This window comes from Lytechinus variegatus, chromosome 18, assembly GCF_018143015.1.
Source record: "Lytechinus variegatus isolate NC3 chromosome 18, Lvar_3.0, whole genome shotgun sequence".
Classification (NCBI taxonomy): domain Eukaryota; kingdom Metazoa; phylum Echinodermata; class Echinoidea; order Temnopleuroida; family Toxopneustidae; genus Lytechinus; species Lytechinus variegatus.
The window spans coordinates 8,496,240-8,518,506 of NC_054757.1; the positions used below are offsets into that span (position 1 = coordinate 8,496,240).

Consider the following 22,267-nt stretch of genomic DNA (forward strand, 5'->3'; position numbering starts at 1 on the left):
GGCCAAATATTTTGAGGGGCACTTGTAAGTTGGAAGAAAATAACGTGTATATGATTTGAGATTTGAGATTCAGATTTCTTTCCAATAGAACATAAAGAATAATACAAATTATTTTCATACATTTATAACAAAAAATTACAATACGAATCAATGTCATTATTTGATGTTAAATTTTTCAAAAAAGTTGCGATAGAGCAATATTCTGATATTTCTGAATCAAAATGTTATTTTGTGATAGATTTTGACATATTCAGAATGCTCATTCATTTCATTCTCCCCTCCTTTTTTTTTTCTCTATCGAGGGACTTTTCAGGGGGTCCCAAGCATTCCATAACACGGTGATGATTCAGTTTTGCTATAACAGGACCAGGTTCAATGATTATTCCTCAATTCGACATCTAGTTCCCGCACGAGCCTGGCATATCACTCCCTCTCCCAGGTTGATGACTATTTTCTTGATCATGATAGTTTTGTGTTTTACTAAATCAAGTCCCTACATCCGTCTTTCCGCTTGACGGTACCCGTTCCCGCCACCATACACATCCGACGTTCTCTGCCGCATCTCCAGCGATGAGTAGTTCTTGTACGAGCAGATGATCACCGTCAACACGACGATGACGAAGATTCCGATGGTTCCCCCGACGATGGTCCCGACGACGGCGGCGGGACTGAGGTTCGATATCCAGGGTCCGTCTCCCGACTCGGCAGCGCTCATCTCGGGTTCCGTATCACGGGCTGATCGATGCGAACGGGCGTCCCCGATTTCCCGGGAAGTTGTCGACGAACCTTTGACTAAACCGCGGAAGAAATCTAAAAAAATGGAAAGGGGAAGTGCAAAGACAGCTTTACTTTCACATTCTCGTGATACAGGCTTCTCAAGGCAACAACTCCTACATTACTCTTTGACTCGCGAATGTAATAAGTTCCCCATTCCCTCGCCATAAATACGAACCTCAAACATAATTTTAACAAACAAAAAAGTTTTCTTACAAGGTTTACAGTATCATGAAATCGACATCCATAGTGGAAAAATTAATATTAACAAAATCGTAAAAATACTAAGTGAATATAGCACATTATGAAGAAAATAACGAATAGACATAAAAGAATTAGACAGAACTATAAAATCGGTGGTTATTAAGACAATTAGCCGTGGTTATAATCTGATTATTAGTGTCGCATTAAACCTAATCATAAACACTGAATCATTATAATCATAATACTGAACTATAATTACTGTCATCAATATCGTAATTATCATTTAAATTGTTATTGTTATGATTTTTATTATCATAATGATACTCTCCATTAACCGAATCTTATTTTATAGCAATTTTAACTAAATGTACATGTAATTATATCTATTCTACTTCATATAAAACTCCAATAAACTTATAAATTAATATGAGCCTGTCAATTTTTCCTTTGGGGGGGGGGGTAATCTCACCTTTCATATCTTTCCATTCCAAGCTGATTTCTGCCTTGAAGGTGAATGGCCTTGCCTTAATATTAATCCTGTCGTGTTCTCGAGTCGATAGTTTCTGTAAAAAAAATAATAAAGAGAGTGAGCAAATTACTTTTACTTTTATATTCGAAATCACCATACTTTGAACCAAATCAAATTCATCTAATTTAGATAAATGACGAAGAAATTACTATTAAATTTGCCGTATTTACCCGTTTCAGGAATCAAAGCATGCTGAGTTCATAATAAACTCATGAATGTGCACTCTTTTTACCATCCGAAAAGGATGGTTACAATAAAACGGCCCCGGCTCATTTTGCATGGTTTTGGGTTTAACCGAAAGTTGGTATTTTCATAATGCCGTATTTTGGCAAAAGGAAGCAAGTTACAATGAAAGTATCATTTGTTGTATCGACGTGTGTTCGTCATTTACATAGGCATCATCATCACCATCATCGTCTTCATCATCATGGCATCATCATCACCATCAACATCATCACCATCACCACCACTACCATCATCATGACATCATCATCATCATCATGACATCATCTCATCATCATCATCACAATCACCACCACCATCATCATCATCATCATCAACATCATGATATCATCATCATCATGACATCATCTCATCAGTGAGTGATGTCATCAGCTCCCTCAATTGCATACCGACCAGGATGTGCATATAACTATTATGTGAAATTAAGCAAAACATTAAGATGTCATAACTTTCTCATTTTACATCCGATATTGATGAAATTTTCAATGTTATGCTAGTTGTATTTTTCTCTTTTTATTCAAATCAACTTTTTGTTGGGGTGGACTTGTCCTTTAAACACTATTTTAAATGATAAACCATGGCATAAATTCATTATTCGGAAGGAGGGGGGGGTGTACTCTCTATGGTATTCAAACTTTCAACTAACCTGACACAACTATCATGAGGGTAACAACGTAACGGAAATGGGCGTAAATCCGTACCCCTTCGCTGGTCACTGGGGTAATTCCTTCCCCCCTCTTCACGGTTCGTTAGGAATCTTTAATTGAGAGTTACAGATTTCGCTCTTAATGTAGGGCGACAAAACGATATCGAAAAATAATGGTATTGAGCAAAGCTGAGCGGGTCACTATCCTCTTGTTTCTAAATTTTGATTGCTGCGGATGGGTAACAATAAACCATTGGGGTCGATTAGAATATAGGGGAATAAAACAAAATCAGGATGAATGAAAGTGTTCCCTTTTACTTTCAACAGCTTTTTATATCTTCTGCTGACGAGGAGCTTGGAGCATGATTGGAAGTGTGTATGCACGGAAGTGAAACCAAAATAGAGATCTTATCTCGAATTTTCAACTTCAAGATTCTCAAAACGAAGATAGATATTCTTGTCTTGGTGACTGATTTCCAATCAAATCACATGTTAACTGCCGATGCCAGGGGTGTCAGATTAATTGAACTGTTTAATATCGTCTGCTTAACAGTTTATTGAAAGTATACAAGGCGGTATTCACATTCTTGCAGAATAGATTCCAAATACGAATCTCGGCCGAATATAATTTTTTAATTGGCTCCAATTTTGCAGAGAGCTTTTTTAATAATGAAAAAGTTGGTCCACAACTATCCAGCTTAAAAAATATTTATATTAGCATTTTCCTTGCATGAAAGGGGGGGGGGGGCTTTAGTAAGAAAGAAGGAAGAAAACAAATTAACCCGTGTCCATTACTTTGTCACATCCTTATTATTTCATAACAAACAATGCCTGAACTACTTTATGATTTATTGCTAATAATTCAGAAGAAAGAGATGATATAATTTTTTTTTGCCAAAATATATTATTTCAATTCTACTTAATTATTTATTGAGCTCGCTCAACTTCAGCAACTCTATATAAAACAAAAACACGATGATTAAAAACTTGATCAATTCAATACAGCTTAAAAAACGTATTGAATTTGTTCAACTTTAGCAATTCTATATAAAAAATAATCTTGATTATATAAATTCAAATTCAAAGCTATTGATTCAACGCATATTTCTTAAGTTCTTTGAGAATAGATACATACTGGCTGAAAGTCCACATCACCTGTACGGCTTAGTTCTTCCATGGACCTACTAGCAAGTAGGTCCATGGTTCTTCGGAAATTAAACAAATTGAGATTGACCACTTCTGGAGTTTTTATGTGAAAGAAATTAATTTCATTGCGCTCGCTTCCGTTGCTTGTTTTGTGTGGTTTGCCGCTGAGTAGTAAGACAAGACGCTTCCTCATCCGAAACATGATCTGCATGGGAGCCATTTTCACAAGGATTTTAAGTTCGAACTCAACTCCAAAAATAAAACACAAGTTCCAAATGCGCTTCCTTGATTGGTTGAACCATGGACCTATTACATGGTTGAACAATCATTTTACTTCGCATTTCATTATCAATTTTGCGCATGCACCCATTCAGACATGAGCCCTATAGGTCAATGTCTAATTTTGTTTCAAACTAAAAAAAATGGGGTGTTTTGTTCCCTTTTTGACAGATATCTTTTATTTGTGTTAGCTATAACATTAATCATCCCGCTACACAATGTTTATGCTAATTTTGGCTTAATTCAAGGATGTTTGTATAATGTATAATCTTTAATTCAAGGACCCTGAATAGAGAAAGAAATATTAATTTTTTTTGGATACTTGCTTAGATCAATGCATGAGCAGTTAATTCGGTTCAAATCCATGTTTTTTATGACTTTGTTTCTGTATCCAAGCCCCATGCACCCCCCCCCCTCTCTCTCTCTGTCTCTCACACTTTCCTAAAATGTCCATAATTCTTTCAGACTCGATGCTTCTCCATCCGAACCTTATGGATTATTTTAAATAGTGTATTTCTTCATATTTCTTTTTTTTCTAAAATTACGTTAGAGGTGATATCTCCTTGGTTAGACCAAGGAGATATCACCTCTAATTCTCCTTGATTCAAGGCATAAAATAGGAACACATGTTTTCTTCATACACGGAAACATAAAACTGAGCCCGCCTATAATAGAAAATCAAAACATTTTGAAAATGATTCAGTCTCAAAAAGTACATGGGTTGCATTTCAAAATGACAATTTTCTTATTCGAATTTCCCTTGACAGATGTCTATCGTTTATCGCTTTGATTTGTTTCCCTTAAGAATCCTATAAAACAGCGAAAGTTTTATTGTTATTAATGAAAGTTTGGAACATCGGTAACATATAATTCTAAACATTCTCGTGACAGCTTCCCCAATAAAGTTCAACTTAATTGTGAAAATTCGATTTACGCCTTTTCGCATAAAACCCGCTGTTATATTTTGTGAAGGCATGAAGTATAAAAGAATGATTTTGGTTTCGATTGCTGAATCATATTTTAACGAATTGAATAAATAGGGGCCTTGATATTCCTGCTAAAACTTATCATAAATGAAAAACAAACAAGCAAGCAAACAAGCAAACAGAAAAAAATTGTCGATTACTTTATTTATTTCAATTTCTCTTTCTTTTTCTTCTCCTCCTTCTTCTTTGTCTTCTTCTTCCTCTTCTTATTCTCCTCCTCCTTCTTTTTCTTCTTCTTCCTCTTCTTCTTCTTCTTCTTCTTCCTCTTCTTCTTCTTATTCTACTCCTTCTTCTTCTTCTTTTTCTTCTTCCTCTTCTTCCACTTCTTCTTCTTATTCTCCTCCTTCTTCTTCTTTTTCTTCTTCTTCCTCTTCTTCTTTTCTTCTTCTTCTCCTCCTTCTTCTTCTTCCTCTTCTCATTCTCCTTATTTTCATTCTCCGTCATGCGAATGATAGAAAAGGTGTATCAAAACTCACATAAGAAAGATTAGTATCGTTACACCAAAATGACAGTAGAGATTTTCATGTCATTTCTGGTAAACTCTGAAGGTTGGCTGGTGAACCAGGGTCTTCTAAATTCAAGGAAACGGACAATAATATCGGCTAATTTGCTTTTCCATGGGGTAACTGGGTGGGCGACTTGCTCATATACAGGGGGTCACGGGAGGGTAAAAATATTGAACGCCTCTTTGCCGGGGTTACTCTTAAATGAGACGCATCACGACGTGTTCGTTTGTATTTAATATCAATAATGGATCGATTTATTCATTCCATCATTCATTCCATCATTATTTAATGCATTCATTCATTCATTCATCCATCCATCCATCCATCCATCCATCCATTCATTCATCCATTCATTCATTCATTCATCCATCCATCCATCCATCCATTCATCCATCCATCCATCCATTCATTCATCCATCCATCCATCCATCCATCCATCCATTCATTCATCCATTCATTCATTCATTCATCCATCCATCCATCCATCCATCCATTCATTCATCCATCCATCCATCCATCCATCCATCCATCCATCCATCCATCCATTCATTCATTCATCCATCCATCCATCTATTTATTCATCCAGTTCGTTTATTCCTTCGTTCTTTCAGCTCATTCATTCATTCATTCATCCATCCATCCACCCATTCCTTCATCTATAGATAATTCACTCATTCATCAGTTTAGCCATTCCTCCCTTTATTTTCACCATTTTCCAGCTATATACAAGTCACGAAGCCATGAGGATGGTGAGGTATAATCATATCATTGGTTTAGTTCATCCTGTCATGTTAGACCATACGTTATCATGGTCATAATACTCATTTTGATAATGATAATAATAATAATATTTACCAAGCCTAGAAAACCAGCCATCATGAATATCGATGGGCAATTCCTTTTTCTTACACTTTAAAAACTGTGGTGTTAAAAATAACACCAATTGGTGTTAATAGAGGACCACACCCTGAGGTGTTAAAATAACACCCTGAGGTGTTAAAATAACACCCTAGAGATTACACCAAAGAGTGTAAATGTAATAACCATAGGGGTTGTAATAACACCTATATAGGTGTAAAACTAACACCACCAATTTAACACCGGTATAAAAAAAAAACTGGTGTGGTCCTCTATGTACACCGGTTAGCACTACAGTTTTTGCTGTGTATGAACTTTGTATAATACACAGGGTAAAATAATTATCAAGGGGGCATTACGAGATTCTTAAATTCCACACATGTTCAGCTTATTCACATTAATAACAATAAAGGAGAGGAAGGGGGAGGAGTCGATATCAGGGATAAAGATCAAAACGGGATATTGAGAAAACGAGACGTGACAAATCGAGAAGACACCATATCTAAAGACAAAAATATTCTCGCTGTGCTATAATCGTCGTGAACATTCGCTCTTTTGAGAGGGAAACAAATAAAAAAAGATTTCAAGAAATCAAAAGAAAATTAAACAATAATTTTTAAAGAAAAAATATTGATTTCGTAACATTATGCTATCCGTCGATGTTTACCAATGATGAAAATAATTAAAACGGGGAATATAATCCATTTGTGAAATCAAGGGAACATTTAAATGTCAAAACTATCTTTTTTTTAAAATGTCTAAGTCATGCACTTTCAAGATTCCCTCTCTCTATTCGAATTACGTGTATTTATACAATTGAAATGTTGCAAGTTGACACAATCCCAAATCTCTTCATCGAAAAAAAAACATATTGGCATCGGCATTGCTGCGATCATTACATAAAGCGACAAACTGTCAAGCTAAAGTGTCATAAAATACTGAATTTAATTGTTTTGATATATGAATGTAGAGTTATCAAAGGCCCTTGATAATAACTCCTACATTAAATTGGCAACGTTTTGATTCTTTTGGCAGAATAAAGTCAACACCCTGACCCCGGGGGGGGGGGGGGGGCACTTCCATTGACGAGTGGATACCATGTGCGACCATGCTGGGGTCTTGAATAGCACCCTAAACACGTAATTTCCATATTCTGAAAATGCACCCCTGAACAAGTAATGGCGTGTGAAAACCTACTCTTAACAAGTATTGGAAGCAAAACGATACTCTTGGCAAATATTCCCTGAAATGAACCCCTATACAAGTACAGGTATATTTTATTGTTATGTCACGGGTCCTTCGGGCGTCGGTTTTACCTTTACACATCATTTGGTTTAGTACGACCCATGCACCTCGTGCAAATCGGACTCTAAACATGTAGTGTTGGGGCAAAAAGGACATCCTTTATAAAACTTTTTGATTTTTTATCATCCCCGCAAATTTGACCCTAAACACGTAACTTTCCTTGCGAAATAGATACCCCTTTTTCATTATTTTTGTGTTTCTGACACCCTTATCACGTTACGTACGTAACGTCCCCTATCTTGAAAAAGACATCCTTTTACGTGTTTTTTTTTTGGGGGGGTCGCGCATGGTATCCACTCGTCAATGTAAGTGCCCCCCCCCCGGCACCCTGAAAAAATCATTTGAAACAATTTTAAACAAGCAAGCAACATTGTCTTGTACTATACGTGAGGATGACGCCAAGGAACCCATCCCACCCCCCTCGCCCCCGCCCCGCCCCCCCCCCCCCCCGAATGGCGTGTGACGTAAATAGACGTGGAAGAGGCAGGAAATACAGCCCAATCAAAATACAATAAAAAGGGATTACTGCAACTGTTGAAAATTGATAATGATTTTACGATTCAAAATTCAATCTCCTATACGAATATAGATCCACTAATAAAGACACAAAAAAATATTATCTTTTGGAAAATACACTGTTATAAGGCTCAAAATGAACAGGCATGCCCCTTGAAGTGCATGTCCTACTTTTAATGATTGAGATGTTTACAAGCTGACTGCCTGCTATCGTCTCCCCCACTCTCACCCCTCCTCGACCCTTCCTAAATGAATTCTAATATGATTAAGGTAGCCTGCATAATGCAAAACTAAACTAAAATCAATAAAAAATAGAAATTACTCTGACATCATGTCTTTCCTGCAGCCCCAAGCGAGCGCATCGAATGCCAGGGGGAGTGCGTCCGGGGTACGTCCGGGCAGACACGGCTACCTGCTTAGGTATATTTAGCAAATTTCCGCTTGTTACGGTGACGTCTGTTTATAAAATGCGAATTCATTCCTTGTTTTCTGAACTGAGCAGGGCAAACATGAACATTTTACTCTTCTGTATATGAAAATTGATACGATAAAAGGAGACAAAATAAAAATGATGTTAATAAATAAATAAAATCATACATCTTTTACTGATCTATATCCACTGACCACTGAAAGGTTTTACTAGTGTTTTTTTGTAAACACGAAATAGATTATTATTGGTGGTAGTTTTCATTATCTTAATAAAAGAATAATCAACTTCCCACCTTAATTTCCATATTTACATCTTACATCATTTTCATTCCCTGGAAGAGTCAAGAAACGCTGACTGGAATATTTTTATAATAATATATGAATTTTAAATGATATAGCAAGGATGGATCATTTGAGATCTTATTGAGAAGAGAAGGGGCGCCCCCCCCCCTCTCATCCGCCCCATTCCATTAACTGCTGTGGAAATATGATAGTGATGAGCTTTTAAAGAATTGAATCCTCCCTGTTCTTTAGTACAACCAAAATCCCGAAGACATATTGTATAGTGGTGATGGTTATGGGGGGGGGGGGGTAATTAGAGGATTATTTCTCTTCAGGCATGTTAAGGGGTGAGGAAGCGGTGTCTAGTCTTGAAGTTTCCACCTCGTCTGAGGCTAATTTCATCAATCAAAATGATAAAAAACAAATTTGAGGGAAAAAATGAAATAATGGTACACCATAACATGTTAGAGGGGATTTCTATAAAAATGAAAAGTTTCTCGTCAAAAAGATAAGTATCTTGTCATTTGAATCAATAGTTTAAAAGTTTGAACAACTTATTCTTTGAGTGACGGGCTTAAACAAGTGTTTTACTGCGCCCCGACCAACTGAGACAGCATGAAACACTTGACATCATAGGCGGCGGAAGCGGGGGAGGGGGGCGGGGGGTTCTGTCCCCCCTAAATTTGAGGTGGGGAGACAGACCCCCCTCCCTAAAATTTCTGTTGCTAACTTTTTTTTCCTTGTCAATTTTGTTACCTGCGTCACCCTAAATAAATTCAGGTGGACCCCCCTAACATATTGGTTGATAACCTTTTTTTTGCTTGTCCAATTTTTTACCTGTGTCCATCCCAAAATTTCAGGTGGACTCCTAATCTTTTTGACTTCCGTCGCCAATGCTTGATAGGATAGCTATTACGATATAATAAAAAAAATATAGTTTTCCAAACTCATCTTGCTAACTCTACTTTTCGTGGAATTCGGAATAACGACAATATTTTGACCGAGTTCAAGGGCATCAATTTTTTATGACGAAGGCCTAGATCGTTTTCTGGAATAATAATAAAGATTGGTGACTTGCCTTCCAGCAGTTGATTAAAAAAAGCATACTGATTTCAGGCGTTTATTCCTATCGGACAGAAGCACTTCCCCCACAAACACACTGCATTCTGAACTCGGGTTTAAATTAAACCCTGGTTTAAAGTTGTGGTTTAAGTATGGAGAGCCAATTGGGGCACAAATCCCTAACAGTATACATCCAATTTATTAACTCATTTGACACTCAAATTGTTCATAATTGTCTGGGAATGATAACTGAAGGATTTTTCTTCATTATGAAAGCAAAATAAAACAAAGTAGTAAACATGAGAAAAATACAATATAGACAGAATCATTGAATTTTTGGCTTCCCATAATTTTAGCACAGAGTTAGACCGTGGTCTAAGTTAAACCCGACTTCAGAATACGGTCTACTGAGATGATCCACTTTACCTTTTTATTCTTGATTTATCATAAAACTGAAATTTACGTAGGAATTGTAGGAAGAGGAATTATTGCAAAATTCTAGAGCTCGTTAATAAGCCACTTTTACAAAGGGAGGTATGACAGTTGGACAATAAATAATTTCATTCTTTTTATTGCATTCTATTTCATGTTTTATTATTATTGTTTTTTTAATTTAATCAAATGCAATTTGATAAAATAATATCAATATCCTATTTCATGTCATTATTTTTATTTCTTTTCACATATGAAATAATATATTTCAATGCAAAATTCATATGAACTTTGTCTCTTAAAATGAAATCAGTAACATTCAAATCGATTTAATTAAGTGAAAAAAACAATTCTATCCACTTTTATCTAATTTCTTCAAATTATTCTATACAATTTTGATTCGATTCAATTCAATTTATTTCATTTTCTCTCCAGACCCAAGTGTATTTAAATGTACACTATAAAAACTGTGGTGTTAAAACTGACACCAATTGGTGTTAATAGAGGACCACACCCTGAGGTGTTAAAATAACACCCTAGAGATTGAACATACACCAAAGAGTGTAAATGTAACAACCATAGGCGTTGTAATAACACCTATAGGTGTAAAACTAACACCACCAATTTAACGGTGTAAAATAACTGGTGTGGTCCTCTATGTACACCGGTTAGCACCACAGTTTTTGCTGTGCATAATCTTTTAAATGTGTCAAAAAATTGATGTGGGCCTTAAACTTGAGCGTGAGCAGACGAAGTCTCAGGATTAATTTGTTGGATTAAATTCAAATGGATCAGGTTTCAAACCAGCGCAAGGACGATCAGGGTTCATTGATCAAGCCCTTTCTCTCTCCCTCTCTGTCTTTCTCTCTCTTCTTCTTTGCTGTCTCTTTATTATGTCTATGTGTCTAACTTTCTTCCCCAGCCTGTCTCTTTATTTTGTCAATCTGCCGATCTTTTCTGTCTCTCTCCACCATGCACTCTCTCTCTCCTTCTCACCCCTCGACTCACTCGTGTATCTTTCCCAGACAGTTAGTTTGTCTCTTTGTCTTCTTTTGGCTCATCCCTTCTTTGTTTCTGTTTGGTTCTTAGTTTATCAAATTCATATTCACACTATTACTGGTGTGCAGATGATGAGCGGCTGGCGCCCCCCCCCCTTCCCCCCCAAAGAGAGAGAGAGGGGAGAGGAAGGAGAAGATGAAGTAAGAAGAAGAAAAAGAGACAGAAGAAGAGAAAGGGGAAGAGAAAGAAGAAGAAGACGAAGAAGAAGAAGGAGGAGAAGAAGGAGGAAGAGAAGAAGAAGAAGAAAAGAAAGAAGAAGAGAAAGCGGAAGAAGAAGAGAAAGAAGAAGAAGAAGAGAAAGAATAATAAGAAGAAGAAAGAGAAGAAGAAGATAAGGAAAAGAAATTAGAAAAGGAATAGAAAAAAAAGTATAAGAAGAAGAGGATGAACGAAAGGACCAAAGGAAAAATCAGAAGATGACGAAAAATGAAGAATATCGAGTGGATATCATAAATTAGAATAGATCACATTGTGTTGGTACTGCAAGCCAACAGAATAAATGATCATAATATTTTCTCTAAAGAATATTTTCTGCTTATTTACGGTTTTTTTTTTTAAAAGATCTATACCTCCTCTATGCATTTATTCGAATATTTTGCCTAACTTTAATTTCCTTATCGCGCATAACTGTATGTATATCAGAAAATACTTGAATGTGCGTTTTATTCAATCATGGGTAATAATGATGGCCGACAGTTTGATTTCAACAAAGCTTTTAATATCCCGGATAAGAACCCGATGACAAATGGATATACTCCTGTTCTTTAGGGCACACGCCCAATTCGTGACCAATCAACGGTGCCCAAAATGAAGGTGAAAATGTCAAAAGAGAAACATGAAAAAGTGTCATGTTTAACTTTCATGCCCTAATTTGTTCTGACGAGAGAAAGGAACTCTGCCGTGCGATCAAATTGATAATGTTCCAGATGTGAACATGAATAATAGAATGTTAAGCAACTAATGTTCTCGAATTGCACTTTGGAGTTTTCTTTACAGGTCAACTGTTTCAATATGATTAACGAAATTTTATGTCTACCCTAGGTTCTTTTTATCAGAGCGATAACAGTTGTAATGACGAGTTAAACGACATATCATATTATACAACTTATTATGTGCAAACAATAAAGGATATTTAATTACTGGCATGTGCTTGATAAATGAGAACTTATCAGTGAAGAGCAAACCTTATGTAGATCCTGGTAGTCTGCAGAGCGTAACTTTCACGCCCCTATAAAAAGGCAATACCAACTTGAAAGTATAATGTGCTTGTTTTTCATTAGATAAATGATAACATTAGAATTCTTGTTAAAATGGAAAGGGGGAATAATAAGATTACTCCATATAATATTATAATACATATACATTTTTGTCATTGAACGTTTATTTTTAGAAAGTTTTTGAATGATTAAAGGGACTTATGGTTACCGATCGAGGGCTATATATATACAGAATATACCAAGACATAAATAAAATATCAAGTGAGATACAGAAATGCTGATGGCGGGATAATCTGATCTGCTGATGTGGGTATAGCGAACAAGACTGGCTGAAAGCGAGAAAATATTGGAGGAATCATGGAGACGGTTACAGGGGCCTCGAAATGGTTTTTCAAAGTGGGGGGGGGGGGGGCTGACCATCACATCATTCCGCAGCCCCTGGTTTACTTCCAGCAGTACAGGCTCTGATGAGCCTGGTTTGGTGGGGTTGGAATGGGACTAATCCCGACCCATTTTATAATACTTCCAATCAGTATTTTCCCTTCTTTTATAAAGATTCAGTAATATCTTGTTACATCTTGCTATCATTTGACAATATATATACATATATATATATGCCTTAAGGTGTTTCTAAGTGTAGTACTGCTGTATCCGGGATTTATAGCATCGCTGTAAATAAGGCACTTCTTAACATTAATATATAAATAAATTCATACCGGGTATACCAATAGCCCTCACCTTGGTCAAATGTGGCAAAATACAAAATTAGAAAATGCCTTGCCAAAGGACGTAAGTGCTCGAGAGGGAATCAAAACCCCAACCTTTTGATCTACAGGGCCTATATTCCGGAGACATCCACTTTAAACCACAACACGTCTACAGCACTGTTAATGAATATGAACTTTCCGCCTCAGAAATATTGGTGAGTTTTCGCTCCAAGACACAAGGCGCTTTCAATTAGAACAAAGAAAATGTATTGTCAAATGCCATTCATAACACTGAACAACCGAGAAGTCTTTGTCAAAAACTGGTGAATCAAAACAACCGTTTTGTCCCGGACTCCGAACAAACAACTTAATTGTAATTCTTCGTCAGCTCCGAAACTTAGGACGAACCTGTTGTTCCGCGGTTGACAAATTTTCGACAAAGACCACCAGATGTCCTTTGTCATTCTGTTTGACGGTCATTTTCAATACGTTTACGGCGTTCTTATATCCGTCGTGCATCGCGGTGTGAACACTCCTTACGGTAGCTCACAGCGGTTTTAACACCCCAAACCTACCTTGACTAAAATCTAAAAATACAACCGACAATAAAAGCGATTAATTAATTTCGTTATCAACCAAAGTAGTTGTTGACAGACTGCGCAGCGTCAAAACGTGAGACATGCAGAGGGCGTGATATCACATCCTGACTCATACACGTATGTTAGAAATTGGGGTCAGTTTCTGGAAAATGAATAACAGTCAAAACTCGAAAGTTCGTATGTAGGCATTGTTTGCCGTTATAAAGATCATGAAATTTTTTTAAAAAACAGTTTCAGAGTATACATGAATTCTTCCTTGACAATTCGAAACACTTAAAAAGACTTTAAAATAACAATGGACATGTTCGTCAGAATCATATATGGTAAGGGAATGTAGGAATGTCCAGTCACATTAACGAAACCGATACCAGACCGATCAAAAAATAACACGTTATTTTCATTGACATACCATCGGTCGGTTTGGAGTCTGTTTCGTTGGTGTAGCTGAACCCGTTATAATTGACAATCCCCTGTCACGGTGGATGCGTGACATAAAGTGGGTGTGGTCAGAAATACATGACAGAAAGTGGGTGTGGTCAATGAAAGGTGAACAGTTGTCAATCTCTATCATTGCAGCTGTGTGCATGGTAGATACAATGTTCTCATAGATGGAGAAGGGGGGGGGGGAGGGCGGGGACTTACTCAGTGAAAAATTTCTCTTCATTTATACACTGTATAAAATATTGGGTAAAATTTTTACCAGCACGATGGTATTTTTGTGTCCAACCAATTTGGGGCAGTATTTTACCCAATTAATGCGGGAAGCATATTGTCCAGTAAGGTTAAAAAATTAGCAGCAATTACTTTAGAATGGGCAAAATTTTCATCACATTGGATGAATAAAAATGCCCAATGTTGGTTGAACACATAATTACCCTCATGGAACACTTTTACCCAATGTATTTTGAGAGTGTATTTGCAATTGAAAATGAAAATATATAATTAAAATGTGTATCGAAACAAAATCATTGTTTACTTTTTCTGGAAAAGCTGTCAAAAGGTTGTTAAGGAGACAGTTTGAATACTAAAGATCACATAAAGTCTCCTTTCAGAGCGAACACTGACCTTTAGTGTCCAGGATGTGAAAATGGCTTGAGCCAAGATGAAAAAAAAACTATATAAGCTGCATTGATGGCCGTATAGTGAGAAAGATCAAGGATAGTGCATGTCCTTTATAGATCCATCCAAGTGTTATGTCGGTCAAAGACTTTTAAATCCGCAATCATAGCTATCAGATTACAATCCAATCATGAAAATATTACGGAATCCATTACGGAAATATTCACACAAACAATTCTTTCCTAGTATACCAGGAAATGTCACATGAGATACAGTAATAAAAAATCAGAAATACCGGCAAATATAATGCCGTGCACGCATCTTACAATATACATGATATAGGAGAAGTATACCTATACACAAGTCATGTTTTAAGATGTTGTTGTATGGTTTAAACCACAATCATGATACCCATATATGAAATTTCAAATAATTGGATGTGAATGTGTTCGGCAGTGGCAGCGAATGATGGCGAAGTCGACGCCTGAGGTATATACCAAGTTCCACAATAATCATAATATGACCGATGAAAATAGTGAAATTAACAGAATAACAGATGCTTATATATTTGGATTTAATGTGATAGATTGCTGTTTCATAATATATTTATGATATTTCCCGCAGGCCTCCATTCTCAAAATGATCTACAGTGTACATGGTGTAACCATATAATACTTTGACAGCTCTATTCAACATTGGATATAAAATGGGAACATTGCCACTCGGTCCGCAGCGACTTTGTTTGACGGTCAAGTCTGCCCAGGAAATGTTAATTTGAATAAATATGAAAAAATCAAAATAGCAAAACGCTGAAAATTTCATAAAAATTGGATGTAAAATAAAAAATGACATTTTAAAGCTTTGCTTATTTTTCACAAAACAGATATAATCATGCACAACTCAGTGACATGCAAATGAGACAGTCGATGATGTCCCTCACTTGATATATATTTTATTAATTATACAATGTTTATATTCTCAGATATGACAATAAGGCCCAACTTGACTGAACCATATACCGAATAATATTCCACATGTTCAGGGAGGAATTAATCTTTGTTTCCCTTGACAATGAGGAGAAAATTAGAAGGATTCACATTTCATGTAATAAACTACAAAAGAAATAGTGAATAGTGAATTGATGACGTCATATTCTCCTCATTTGCATACCAAACAAGATGTGCATATAACTGTTTTGTGAAATTAAGCGAAACTTTAAAATGTTATTTTATATTATATCATTTTACATCCGATTTTGATGAAATTATCTGTGTTGTGTTTTTTATTTTCATCTTGATTTTATTCAAATCAACTTTTTGTTGGGATGGACTTGTTTTACAACTTTCCGTTTGGTCTCATCCAACATGATCTAATCTTAGTTCGCCTAAAATACATGTAATAACTGGTGGAATGGTGTAAAATAATACTGGTTCTTTTGGTAAATAGCAAATGGTCTAATTGTCAGATCGTCAAACACCATCGCGGCTTAGCCATATTGGCCTTGTAACCACTTGGTCTAATTGCCATTTAGCCAATTAACAATCTTGTCTAATTTCCGTTATATATATACATTTTCGTCTGGTATCCACTATAGGTCTAAAACATCATAGATATATGATAAGATTAAGTATTTATATGAAGTTATTTTCATTTAATATAGTGTAAAATAATAAACGAAGTGAAATTATACCTCTTGAACAATGTATCAAATTACAATTAGATAAGGTCAGATTAGTCAAATATTTCTCTTCATATATCTTCATATATTTCAAAGACGGCTCGGCTGTGGAATTCACTCCCCTCCAACATGACACACATTCCCTTTAGTTCCCAACATTGACAAATTTAAGAATAGTGTTAATTCATATTTAATTAGCTTGGTGTAAAACCTTGTACTTTTATTTTAATCACGGTTTATTACCTGGCAGTCATGGGCCACTTTTCATCATAATGGCAACATCAGGCCCAGAGAACAATCTAAAAAAAAGTATTTTTTCATATGTTCGCTTCGGTTGATCGTAATCTACTACAGTGGTCTGTATCCAAGGGTTTAGCCCTTTAACATTATTATGGCTAACACCTTAAAATATTGGTTGTGACCTATTAAATTTGCTATAGCGTTTCAGATTGTAAATCATTAATTAAGCAAAATGTCTTTGAAAAGTGCGATATCAAGTAAAATAAATGAAAACAAATCTATATAAAACTAAATGACCAACGGTAAATGACAATAGTCACAGTAATGATATAGATATTTGAATAATTATGAGGAAAGTCTTAAATGTTACGGAGGACCCTGCATTTGAAATAACTGGAAGTCGTTTATAGAGGCCTAAAACACACAAATAAAAAAGAATATATTTGTTTCTTAAATAAATGTCTTTGTAACTGCAGAAAAATTTGCAGTTACAACGTGATTCTATACTCTTCTTGTTGTACTCTTTCGTAAAATCTTAGAGTTTTTAAACAGCGTACTAAATCACAACTATTATCATGTTCATGCTATTATTTAAATTGAATCAATCTATCTTGTACTTATTTGTATTATTTTGAAGAATGAAAATAAATAGAATTGAATAAATTGAATTGAATCATCAATGGGACCCATTATACCCTACTGACACGTTGACAATCTCGCCCCTTTTTGTATTTCATTTTACTGGGGGAGTAAAATAGTAAACACGATATTTATGATGGCCAATATATAGGATGATAATGTTCAATCAGTATCACCAGGACTTCCCCTTCTGTAAATCATGATCAAATCTAATACTCAAGCCAAACAACATCTTTTTTTGTAGGGAAAAAGTGTAATTATCTGTATAAAGTTCGCGAAGATTCTACAATTAACGTTGTTTAGAGTTTGCACCCGAGTTTGCATCTGTACGATATTCGTGTCTTTGAAAATTAATCCCGCAAATCTTTTGTTTCTGCAAACGAGCATCTGATACCAAGAAGCTAAATATTTACCACAAAGTCCAAAACTCAAATCCATGAACTTTGGAACACGGATATCAGAAGAATTATGCTACCTGTAGAGCAATTAAGGAGTGTGAACAGTTAACAAAACAGGCTATCGCATGAAGGTTCGGTGGATTTTTCTTCACCGACGAATAAATATTTGAATCTTTGGATGCTATATGTTTATATTCTAAATTAGTTAAGGTGAAAAGTGAACTTTGTATACGAGCCTTATGTAGGATTTTTCCTTAAATTATATTTATTACGAAATCGCTATTAAAAAAAATGAATCTAGGAGCATGATAACAGATCCCAAACAAAAAATTACACAAGAAAAATCCTGTCTATTTTTTTATACAACGCTGTTCACTATAATTGCACCTTGTACTAAGTACTTTGTTTAACGGTTTAAACAAGTGTTCAATTTTAAACAACGAAGTTTTTATTAATATTGAATTCTCAATAAACTGTAAGCATTGTTGTTTAAACTGACTAACTACTGTAAAGTTTGTAAAGTAAACAGCGTTGTATAAAATTTTATGTGACAGCGTTTTCACTGAGTATACACGCTAAAAAATATTGGGTAAAATGCTCCATGAGGGTAATTATGTGTCCAACCAACATTGGGCATTTCTTTTGGGCACTTTTATTTATCCAGTGTGATGAAAATTTTGCCAAGTCTAAAGTAATTGTTGCTTATTTTTTTTAACCTTACTGGGCAATATGCTTCCCGCATTGGGTAAAATACTGCCCCCAATTGGTTGGCACATAATTACACTCGTGGTGGGAAGATTTTACCATTTTTTTTCTTTGACAGAGTAAATATACAGTTCAAAGTGTAATAATGGATCAAATGTCCGTTATCTTCTTGGCATCAGTTTGAGAGATAATTTGAGAGGGAAAAGAAAACAACTGCATAATTTGAGAAGCATACTTCCTTCTCTGTCTTGAGCCCATGTTTTAATAAAAAAAAATAATCTTAAAATTCAGCTTCATTTACACATGATGTTCTATAGTACGCAATTAATTTGCACGAATTTGGCTCCGTTGTTCTGAGTTTGACGACTGCACAAGTCTATTTCATTATGTATTGACGGTCAACATAAATATTATATTATCATCAGATATTCATGTTTATTAAAAACATTTCTAAAATCATATTTGTATAGTGCAACCTTATATGATTTAATTCTATTGGTGGAATCATTTAAAAAACAAATACATTTTCTATATTTTTTGTCACATTTCAAACATTGATTCGGGCTAAAAGTGCTAATGTCTTTGATTTGATTGTGATATTATTATCTGTATTATTCAGGGATTAGAATTGAAAAGTAAACTTAAAAATTAAATAGTTTTGTACGATAGAAAAACAAATTACAATCACGACAAAAACTATCATGGCATCATTAATAGAACTTTCAACAAGCCCCATGATTTTGAAATGCTCACTGCATGTAAGGCAAACACCATCCACAATTATTTCAATTTCAAGAATAACAATCCTCGTATAATTCTTGTAAATGGTCACCAAAATGCACCTCACACGGAATAAATACTTTAACAGGAAATAAAAGAACACTAATGCGTAGTAGGAAATAGTGAGTAAATAAGATGTAGTATAATAAGATGACTATCAGATAAAAAATATTTCTCTTGTTTTACACCATAGGACTCGAAAACGCAGCGCAATACTGTCTCAAAAGATAAAGTACATGTACAAATCAAAACTTTACCACATAAATAGGGGGAACATAATTATATACGCCTATATAAGGTTTATTTCTAATTCGTCTAATGCCAATTCGTCCAATCGCCAACTCGTCTACTACCATTTTGGTCTGTCATCAGTTCGTCTACTCATCACATGGTCTACTTTCATTTAGTATAATGCAATTCAGTCTAATAACCGGTTGGTCCAATAGCCATTGAGTCCATATACCATTAGGTCTAACTAAACTAAATCGTTAATTGTGCAAAATGAATGAAAAGAACATGGGCATTAGACCAACTGGTCATTATACGAAATGGTAAAAGACGAAATGTTATTAGACGAAATGATGATTGGACTAAATGGTTAATGGCCAAAATGGCTGTTAGACGAAATGTTGATGGACGGATCGCATTAGACTAAATGATGGTAGACCATGTGGTGAGTGGACGAATTGGCAGTGGACGAAATGGCAATTTACCCTCTATAATAATTCGTTATAACTGGTATATTATGAATCCGAAAATATAGTATGTATTAAAATTCAAAATGTGATCGAATTATTTTCTCGATTTTGCACATTTTGTTTGATGATATGAACAAGAAAAAAAGGTCACTTCAGTTTACAAACTGCACCTTTTCGACAAAATAAAATAATCATTTTTTTCTCCTTCAAAATAGTAAACGCATCAATATTATGCCAATATCTGATAAAGTTGAAAAATAAATCACTCACAAACATGACCAATTCGAGTTTGGATGGAATTCTTTAATGTATTCCTTGGAAATGAATTTTCTACTTTAGGTATACCGAACAAATTTGAGGATATAACGGCTGTGTTAACTAGATAAGCTATATTTCCGGTTTTGTTAATCACTCTATGCCTAAGGTATAAGTCCCCTTAACAAGTGCAACATGGCGATATGCCGCAAAATAGCAGTCCTCGTGTAATGTAAAATATAATGCAATGTTAACAGATAGAATATGCGCTAATATTACAAAGCATTGTCTTTCGTTAAAAAGCAAGCAAGGGACCAATGAATTAGAGTTCTCTCCGAGGGACTAGTTTTATAGTGAGGGTAAATATTTCTCACCATCAACTTAGTGGAAAAGGAAAGAGAAATGTTTTATTATCAAATCGGAGATTCATTGATTCTGCAGTGATTCACAAGACAAAAAGTTCATTGGTTTATTATCAAAACTATATTAGGGCGTAATAGGCCTATTAAACTTGTCAAAAGAAATGAACGAAGCAAAAAATCCAAATAAACATTATATAGGGCCGAACCGTTTACTTATTGTATGCACACTTCTTAAATAAACAACAAGATGCTGGCAGCATAATGAACTGCCAAGCAAACTTGATTTCAAGTATTGCAGTTTATACAGCTTAATTAAATACCTCGTTAACAATGTCTCCATCAATTAGAAACCCCTATAATCATCCACGAACGTGACCTAAATTACCTTTGGGATATAAATTTAGTTTCCATGTTCAGACAAGGTGGTATAAAATTGAATAAGCTTTTATTTGCCAATAATAGGATTGTTAGGATTACCTCCATGATCAAATTTTAACAAAATTTAACTGTTATCCAATAAGCGAACTCAATTTTGTCTCTCTGTTATAGCTGTATAATATACGACCCGACATAGCAGCGCGACATGTGTAGGCCTATAGTGCAAGTTGCGACGACATGATGATTCACAACTTAATTCATTTTATCATGTTTATATCAAACCACAATGTTGTGACACTTACCTCTCTTAGTTTTTCTTTAATTAGAGACATCTTTTTGACGGGGGCTACAACATGCTTCTCAGCATCTTCGAAGTAGTACTGTTCATTCTTTTGGAAATGTCCTTCGTTATTAACAATCTTGTGAGATTGTTCATGATAGGCAGGTGCAGAAAATATCGACGTTGGTAAGCAAAGAAAAATTGTTAAAGCAAGGTATAAACAAAGTATCTTGTGGACCAGTTGTGGACGGTATACCGTGATGGTTGAGTCAGTGGTTGAGGGAGTATGTCCTCGCCCGCGCTCGGGGCAATGTCGGGCTGGATCTCCGGTGGAGCTCAGAGCACTTTCTGGGGCGATTTCCATGGCGAAACCCAGCGAAACTACTCCGTGTTGCTATGCCTGTGCTTCGGCGACGATGCGAGGGTGGAGTTCTCTATAGTCAAGCAGCTGTAACTGGTTGGCGGTGTCCGCGATGAAATGCGAGATAAGTCACTTGTCTTGACAGCAATGGCTAATGATACGGATAACGCAATAAATATTCGCTAATGATTAACGATTTTGCTCGCTGTCATAATGATAACGTCACATTATAACGAGCAGTCCAGGTAAAGGGCGATCCCCGATTGCTACCTGTCTCGTGGGAAATGACAGAATTTCTGCAAAGGTTGTCCGCATACGCTTGTATTTTAATACATCAGTTTTTAAGTATGCGCAATTTCTTCTAAACAGATAAAGCAATAATCTCCAATTATGCCATGGTTTTCTGACTTTAAAAGTTTTTTCTATGAAATTCCCATATGAATTAGTTTCCATCAGCTAAAAATCTTAGCTCCGATCGAGTACGGCAAAAATTGTGACGTCATGAAACCGGCAATCTCGATTGGTTATTTAATAGCTCAGAAAGTTTTGACCAATAGAATATCAATTCCGTAAACTTTCCGCAGATTGAATTTAATCATTTTTGTTTCAACATTATAGTAGTCCATGCAGGGCCCCTGGAACGATTTTTAAAGCA

The 22,267-nt window shown here is 35.5% G+C and overlaps 1 protein-coding gene across 1 annotated transcript; it reads right to left on the reverse strand.

The window, feature by feature from the left end:
- Nucleotides 1–276: 276 nt before the first annotated feature.
- LOC121432278 lies at nt 277–21,883 on the reverse strand. The gene is made up of 3 exons (XM_041630140.1): nt 21,274–21,883; nt 1,448–1,541; nt 277–810 (listed from the first exon to the last, which is right to left on the reverse strand). The coding sequence occupies exons 1-3, from the start codon at nt 21,613–21,615 to the stop codon at nt 494–496; spliced, it is 753 nt and encodes a 250-aa protein (XP_041486074.1). The 5' UTR covers nt 21,616–21,883; the 3' UTR covers nt 277–493.
- Between the last annotated feature and the right edge of the window lie 384 nt (nt 21,884–22,267).